The sequence below is a fragment of the Protomyctophum parallelum genome, assembly GCF_964188405.1.
Source record: "Protomyctophum parallelum genome assembly, chromosome: 2".
Lineage (NCBI taxonomy): Eukaryota > Metazoa > Chordata > Actinopteri > Myctophiformes > Myctophidae > Protomyctophum > Protomyctophum parallelum.
Genome location: NC_139699.1, coordinates 53,105,707 through 53,114,552, shown reverse-complemented (window position 1 = coordinate 53,114,552; position 8,846 = coordinate 53,105,707). Strand labels below are relative to the sequence as shown.

The 8,846-nt window shown below is 42.3% G+C and overlaps 1 protein-coding gene across 2 annotated transcripts in view; it reads left to right on the top strand.

Annotated features, from left to right (window-relative positions):
• Positions 1-220: 220 nt before the first annotated feature.
• The window catches only part of LOC310854882 (FERM domain-containing protein 5-like), a 115,459-nt gene continuing 106,833 nt past the window's right edge, over positions 221-8,846 (top strand). For both annotated transcript variants that reach the window (XR_014568937.1, XM_083759627.1), the window contains exon 1: positions 221-591. Coding sequence is in view for 1 of the 2 variants with exons in the window: in XM_083759627.1 (XP_083615753.1) it covers positions 490-591 (102 nt within the window). In the remaining variant the exon portion in view is untranslated. The remainder of the gene's footprint in view (positions 592-8,846) is intronic.

Sequence of the window (8,846 nt, the reverse complement as noted above, 5' to 3'; positions counted from 1 at the left end):
CACAACCCCTCACTCATTATTACGACTATAATAGACACCCACAGCCTGGCTACCAATTAACCAATCGCAGCACGACCGACAGTCCCTCGGGGCTATGGGATCCAAACATGCATCTCACGGTTCCTGCTCCCCATTGGCGGGTGGACGCGTCAGTCGAGCTATGCGCCCCGCCCAGCAGCACCAGCGGCAGGCGGCTCGGTCAGGGTCCCTGAAGGTAATGTTGGCGATAATTGAACATGCAGGTCCACCACAACACACTCATCAGCATCATCTTGTAAGGCATCATCACCACATTTCACGGCACACTGTTTACTGGTAAAACGATGCACTCCTCCAGCATTCTGCTGTCCCCGCTGCTGCTGCTGCTGTCACCGCCGCTACACAGGTGTTACCGGACCGCATCAGAACAGCCAGGACGTCGGTAGACCTCGCAGAACTTCTTTTTTTCTCCTCCTTGATGTTGTTGTGTTCTTGTGGTCCTGTGCGAAGATGCTGAGCCGGTTGATGTCTGGCAGCATCCGGAGCCTGGACAGAGAGTGCGACTGCACGGTGAGACTGCTAGACGACTCGGAGTACACCTGTACCATCCAGGTTAGTGCTTATTTAGATGTTTATGCGAGGGTGTCGTTTAAGAAAAAAAGAACGAAAAGAAAATGTACAAAATAACATACGCATTATTAGTTTCTACTTTCTAGATCAGTAGGCTAATTATTTTGGAAATAGACACCCTTTAGGCTAGGGAGTAGGGCAGGCTATACATTATTATTATGATCACCTGTTTTCAATAATGTTCTAAACTCGTCCGGTCTCCGTCTCAGCGTGAATGAGACGGGGTTTTCCCATAACTCTATGGGTTTTCCTCATCATTCCTCCACTGGTCTTTTGGGTGATGTTCCGGCGTGTTTGATGTTTTGATGCAGGGATCATTACATTAGTCAGATTCATCATATTCCCTTTGAGGAAATCACATGAGAATGGATGTGGCTGTGAAGCTGTTACACCTGCATTGCGTAGCAATGTGGTCAATGACGAATATTTCTGATCACAATGACATCATAGGCCAATCATAGCAGCTTGCTTACATGTTCATTGTACTAATGTAAATGACAAATTGGTAACAGCTGATGTAGCTTACCCTAGACAGCATACAATAATTACTATATCAAAACATTGACATATTATTTTGGATTCCTGTACATAAAAGTCTCCGGATGCACACTGAGAGCCACATCATTCAAAATGTGTCCAAGTCTGTGCATCAGTAGATGTATTGTTAACTGAGGATGAGCAATATGACGACAAAACGTGCTTTTCTGCATTTTAAAAGGTTCACTATTTGTTAGTTTTTTTTTATATGTGCCAGCATGCCTGTGCAAAGCTCTATTGCTTCCACACTGTTCTAATCACAGACCTGAGCAAAAACCTATCGATCTACACCTGAGGTTTCCAGAGCTTGGTGACCTGCTGAATCACTAACAGCATTACGCACAGTCGCACACATGTACTAAGCATTGAGTAGAGCTTCAGAAGTTATTATTTGGTCAATTAGATGTCTTTTTTTTTTCTTTTTTTTTTTTTAATTTTTATCCCACGATTTTGTAACCCAGTTTTCTTTTCACCCAGTGCCAATTATCTAATGTAATCCTGGGCGCTACACTTCAATTAGATGTCTTAAGCCTGATTTATACTCATAATTACTGAGCTTGTAGCTCATCAGCTATTTTTGGCGTGTGGCATGGCATTAGATTAGATGTCTTTATTATCCACAAGGGATTTAAAAAAAAATCGGGTTCGATGCATACATTCAAGACAAGACAGCTCATTCAGGTGTGTGTGCGTGCATGCATATTCATAGGGGGGCATTGGCAAGCAATTTCATTTCCCTAATGGCAGAGGGGGATGAAACTGGCACTGCTCTTTGCCTTCTTGAATTTAGAGGCACCATATCTCTTACCCGAGGGCAGGACCTGCTTGTGTTCCAAGTAGCTCAGTCGGTAGCAGTCAGTCGGTCGCCTTTGGACCACAAGGTTCTGGGTTCGATCTGGGCATCGGCATGTCATCATATGAGTAGCACGCTTAGAGTATATAAGGTAGCACGGCTTAAGACATGCAGGAATTACTGGGAGCAGATGGTGTGCTCCACTTTAACAATCAATCTTGAAGGGCCATATTGCAGTGCTCCCCAAACATTGGGTCGGAACCCATTTTGGGGTCTGGACCACAAACTCACGTCACCCCTACTTACTTACTTATGACGTATTGGGCATATTGTCATTGCTGTGTGTTGTACTGTATGGCCTTAGTGTCATTGGACATATTAGTTGCCGTGTTGTATGGTGTCGCTAGTGGCATTGGACATAATTGGCATTGCTTGAGTCAGTCAGATCAGTCAGTCAGTCCATTAGCTGATCATTGATTGTCTCACTTCTCAACCACTTGCTTCCTATTTCTCTCTGTTCAGAATCCTTTGTCTTCCTGTCTCGTTATATTGACATGGGTGATTGGAGACTGGAGAGACATGACCAGACTAGAGATGTATAGAGAGAGCGGTGTGTTACTGTGGCTCAGCTTATATTATTATATTTCAACCCGACCAATAGATTTTTTTAGATATTATATGTATTTTAAAAAATCTCAATCCGATACACACACACGGCGCGCACGCACACCTGCATTCATTTATGTGTGTACTGTGCGCAAGTCTGTGTCTTTCATGTTGTTCCGTGTAAGTGCCATCCAACCACCCTGGTTGTTTGAGTTGCGTTGTGAGACTCATTCTTCACAAGGCGTTCTCTGGCTGTGCATTAGAACTGGCAACACAAAGCACATCACCATCTGCTTAGTTCTAACATCTGACAGCAAAGGAGAAGGAAGCCATTAAAAGGCACACTATCAACTTTAAGTGTCAGTTCTCTGGGGACAGATGAAAATGCTTTCCCTGTGAGACCAGCAATTGGTGTTTTTGTTTCTTAATAGGTGTCACAGGTAATGATTCTACAGTCAAATTAATTGTGATATACTGACGTGACGACCAGTAAGATGCCCTGAGGGCGAGTCAAGCGACCCAGACTGCTGGGCGAGCGCTGGCGCTTTGGCATGGGCGGTCAGATCAACATAATGGGATGAATTCTGTACTGGCCATATATGGAGTGTGTCTGTAGTGTACAGGGTTTGATGAGGTCAGATTAACCACAGTATACCGCTAATCAACTTACAAATTACATATATATTCAGACACTGAAACATATCTTTATTACGTCACCATTGAGAGCCAGTTATACCCTGGTATTGGTACATATCTTCATCACGTCATATGCTGCTACGGGACATACGCATCAAACGACCCAAGTAACCACAGTATACCGCTAATCAACTTACAAATTACATATACATATATACATAGAGGCATTTCCTTTAATCGACCCGACACCGAAACATATCTTTTATTACGTCACCATTGAGAGCCAGTTATACACTGGCAAAGATACATATCTTCATTACGTCATACACAGCCATGGCATGCACATAAAACGACCTTAATTGGTAAGCCTATCATTGACATTCGTAAGGAAAGATGCATATACCAGGAATGTCCCCATGAAGACTGCAAGGACAAGATTGTTGACCTTAAGAATGGAAATTACCGCTGTGAGAAATGTAGAAGAGAATTTCCAGAGTTCAAATATAGACTCAATATAGCAGACTTTCGTAGCGAGAAATTGGTGTCATGAAATTGGTGTCCTCCTGGCACAACAGTACTTGCATGCTCTGCTAGCCCTACTAGTTATAGATTTTTTCCACTCCCACATATGTTTCTTTTTAAGATTTATTTTTGGGCTTTTATGCATATATTGATAGGACAGTAGACTGACAGGACAATGGGACAGAGATGAGGAGTAACACACAGCAAAGGTCATCGGGATTCGAACCTGCGACCGGCTGGTCAGGCTCTGCAGCTTTAGGGTGCCCAGACCACCACGCCGGCAGCCCAGGCCCACTCCCACATAGTCAATACCCAAATTTGGGTTTGATGACACCGTACATGCAGCTATTAGCTTAAACACTGAAGGGCAGTTAAGTCATCTCCAGGGACACTACTGGAGCGTGACCAGATTGTATTCATGCCATCATTGAATGTTAACCACATAAATTAGAAGGATGAATGTTGTGAGTGAGCTTGTAGATGCATGGGCGATATTCAGCGAAGATATTGTTGTAGAGCGAAAAACTGTGGGACTCAATTTAAGCCCTATACACTGCTATGGTGATTAGTGAAAATAGCAGATCTACATCTTACATTGTGTCATGTGTTGTGAGCTTATTGATCTGCTGATTTTGCATTTCTTTTTTTTTTTTTTTTTACATTTTCACCTACTGTATATAATGACATGCCCAAAATAGTGGCAGCTGGTTGAAAGTGGTTACGCTCGTGCCCAGCGAATAAGAGGAAAGGGCTGTTCTTTTTTAACAGTTCACCTTGGAGACGTGGCCCAGAATGCTGTCTCCTCGTGGGGCTGGACAGGGGTCATGCATATCATTTAGCTCCATTAGCCTACATGTGCTGCTTGGGATGCTAGCTCCGTTTTTCCGGAGGAAACATTCATATAATTAATTTGTGGGTAATTTAAATGTTTTCCAATGACAACTAGAATATATTTTCTCATGAATAATTGACTGTGCATAATTAACTGCTCAAATTTATTTCTGAATAAGCAGGTATATTTAAACCATAAAACAATAACAAAATACTTCTTTCTACTATTTCTAAAGAATCTCAGTTTGATACTCGGGTCCCCCAGGCGTGTCAGACCCCCTAACTGCTCCTGATGAGCAAGTTGGTGTCTTTGTGTGTGTGTGTGTGTGTGTGTGTGTGTGTGTGTGTGTGTGTGTGTGTGTGTGTGTGTGTGTGTGTGTGTGTGTGTGTGTGTGTGTGTGTGTGTGTGTGCGTGTGCGTGTGCGTGTGCTGGGAACTTCATCTTCTTAGGGCTAATTTCCTTCTTGGTCACCACAATGGATCTTCTGTTTTCTGTGTCTTCCTTGGCCACTCCAACGTCCTTCATGCAACCTTCACAGGTCGCATGAAGGACCTTCACAGGATGACCTTCATTTGTCAACCAGGGAAAAAAAACATTACTAGTACTTGTAATGTATAATTGTGATGTATATAATCTTGATTACTGTGAGGCCATGTTGACGATACAGTTTCTATTCTGTTCTGTTCTGTTCTATTGACATGATAAAGAATATATAGATTAAATGGAATGACTGTTTGAGGCATTCCGTTTGGTTGACAGTCAGGCACTGGAGAACCTTGTGATGTATAACATTGACCAACACAGTACCGGTACAGTGCATAATATGAATGAGCATGTTCATTAAACCATATACTGTAGTTGGCCGGAGTCCCCCAGGGCTCTATACTAGGCACCCTCCTGTTTTTGCTCTACACAGAGTATTTCCACCCCCAGAATAGGGACACTAGGGTTCAAATAAGTGCATTGACCTACACTGGACTTCTTGCATGAGCTGTAAGATGTAGACATCATACGTACATAAGAAACTATTTTGCTCATCATGTGGGGACTGGGGAACCAGAAGATGTAAATCATTTTGCATGTATTTGATTAATTATATCAGTTAAACAATTACGTTATCTTTTTATTTTGTCTATTTATTTATTTAGATTAGAAAGTGGGGCTATTATTTGCTAAACGTATATTGAAATGGTATATGTTTCTTGTGGGCCTCTTGTTTATTTCATTCTGTGTACAGCACTGCAGGGTAGTCTATATATAGCCTACGATTTGTGAATCCTCTGGTTTATGCGGCTATTGCACATAAAAATAAACCTCCTTTCTTACAGAACACATTTTCTTTTCTTTTTTTTTAATGGGTCACACAGCAGACATTCGTCCATTGAATCGTCAATTGTACACAGTGCATTTGATCACTGATGAATAATTAATTAAATAATGAGTTTTGATAAACGATTATGATTAGTTATTTTTTTACTCATTAACATGGTGCAAAGGTTCGCCTTGCATTAAAATTCACAGCATGAGCCAACAGGATATAGATCAAATAATGGATGCAAGGTGAGTGATGATGGAATGCCTCTCACAGTGACTGAGTGCTTCATTCATCTGGCACAGAGCGTCATCCTCTCTGTAGCACACTAATGAAATTAGACCCTTCAGTACGAGACAGTTGGTAGCAGCTTCATGTGGTTTGTATTGTGAACGCATTATTGAAATTATTTACTAAAATTGGAAGGGGGTTGGAAACGTCAAACGGGTACAGTGGTTATTGCATAACCAGTGAGTTGGGCCATGCATTCATTCATAACTGAGTACCGTAGTATACAACAACTTGTGGTGTGCATATGGATGCATGTGCAACAGTGTTGATTTTGACAGCAAATTTTGATTTTAGTTTTTTTTTAGTCTGGAATGTTTTTGTCTAGTTTTAGTCAACTAAATATCATAATATTTTAGTCGATTAAATCTACAGTTGATTTAGTCCACTAAAATGTATTTTGGCAGGCCTTGATGCCATTTAGGGTTGGGTGACGATACGAATACATCGTCAATCGCGAATATACGAATCCAATCGCCGAATATTTTTATTAGGCGATTTCTCGGGACGATTTAGCCCAGATAACCTGTCAAGTGTGAGCAACATGTGAATCAATTTGGCCCAGCAAAGTAGTAACAGCGGCCGGGTGGAAATCCCCCGTTATAATGGTATGCTCCCACAGTCCCCGCACTCAGCACTGTCAGCAGCCAGCATCGGGCACCGCGGCACGGCACTTACGGCAGCCTGGCTGGGAGCCGAGGGAGGCTGTAGCCTACATGTTGTTTAAGCTCCGGAGTCCAGACCCATGCAGTTTAATAATATACAGTCACAACAGAATGCACACTGCTGTCTCGTGTCTCATCACAATCCCAATGCGCCACCCGTGAGTGGCGGGGGGGAAAATAAAAAAACTGTCTACTAGTGTTAGTGTATAGGCACGGGGATCATTCATTAGCTTAGCTTAGCGTGTAGCCAATACTGGTGCAACCCACTGATTGAACTTCATCTCCGCCTGTAATCCAAGTTATTTTTATTGACAACGTGAACTAACCCCGACACCAGCGCTGCAAAAATAGACAGATCTACAAGCTCTCAACGCGTAGCGAACGGCACTGCAAAAACAGGCAGGATGCGATGCCTTGAGAGCCTGTGTGGATCAGCCCGGCCGCAGCAGCTTGTGGGCTCCGCTGCTCCGCTCCGAGTCTCCGACGACCGGTGCGGGGAGGGAAGGGAGCAAGTTACCCTGGCTGCGCAGCTGCGCTGCAGTCTGCAGAAACAGACTGATCTACAAGCTCTCAACACCTAGCGAACGGAGCTGCGAAAACAGGCAGGACGCGGCGCCTTGAGAGCTTGTAGATCTGGCTTTTTTGCGACCTGCAGTGAGCTGTTCTCACTTTACTTTTATGACACGAATACATCGTCAATCGGCGAATATTGGTCAGACGATTGGCGGTTGAAAAAAATTGGCATATCGCCCAACCTTAATGCCGTTGTAATGATTTTACACTTGCTGAAAATAACAGATCTACAAGCTTGTAGATCTGTTATTTTCAGCATGCAACCATGTGTAAAATTACTTATACTGGATCTCTTGTCCACTAGTCCCTTCCTAACATTTTAGTCTAGTTTTTATTTGTTGACTAAATTGTCAATATGTTTAGTCTTAGTTTTAGTCATCATAGCTTAGTTTTAATTTGGTTTCCATTTAGTTTTCGTCAGTGAAAAAAGGTAGTCGACGAAATCAACACTGATGCAACCTGACTGACTGTGGAAAGAAACGCTTGCTGAGACGGCTGGTGTGTGATTAGATGCTCTGCTAGCTACGTCCTTAATACGCATTAATCATTAAACATTAAACATTACTTTGAGAACCACTGGTCTGGATGTTTAGTAGTATTTGTCCAGACTGTTGACACTGTTATGTTACAACGAGATGGACATAACTATGCATTATGCGTAGCCTCATGTCTCCCAACCACAGGGAGTTCTTTAAGACCTTAAAGGACCACTTCACCACTTTTCAACCCATCTTCATATAATAGGTCCTCACTAATAATCATGAAAAAACTACTCTTTCTGTGTCTCATAGGAGGGCTGTGGGCAGTTCAGAAACCGTCTTCCAGTGACAACATACATGGGGAATACAAGCTAATAGAAACTGCAGGCTTTCTAGTCCTGAAAAGTTGCAATGCGAAAATGGAAGCTATCGTTCTCACAATAATTAAAATCTAAAAATGTTTGTAAAAAAATCTTTAAAAAAAATCTGCATAATGATGTCACTGGAAGACGGTTTCTGAACTGCCCACAGCCCTCCTATGAGACACAGACTGAGTGCCATTTTATCATGATTATTAGTGAGGACCTATTATATGAAGATAGGTTGAAAAGTGGTGAAGTGGTCCTTTAACAACTAGATTTATTTCCAGCTGCTTAAGGCTTAATATAGAATAAAAGTGGGATGTACTCTAGGCACATGGCCCATCAGCATTACTGTAAGCTACTGTAAGTGCCTTCCTGATTTTGAAGGCACACTCCAAACTAACATGTTAATCCATAATGTCAAAATAATGTGTTAATCCATAATGAGCAGAAGTGGTGAGATAAATCCTCAAGGCTTTGGTGGGCTATCGGATTAAGGCACGTGTTTGACTCATGAATAGACAGTAATATCTATGATGTGGCAATGCCTCAAATGAGCTCCTTACATTGTTTATTTGATTCAACACAACCAGTTGACCTGAGATTATAGTTGTCAGAGTGGCTTCCTTTTA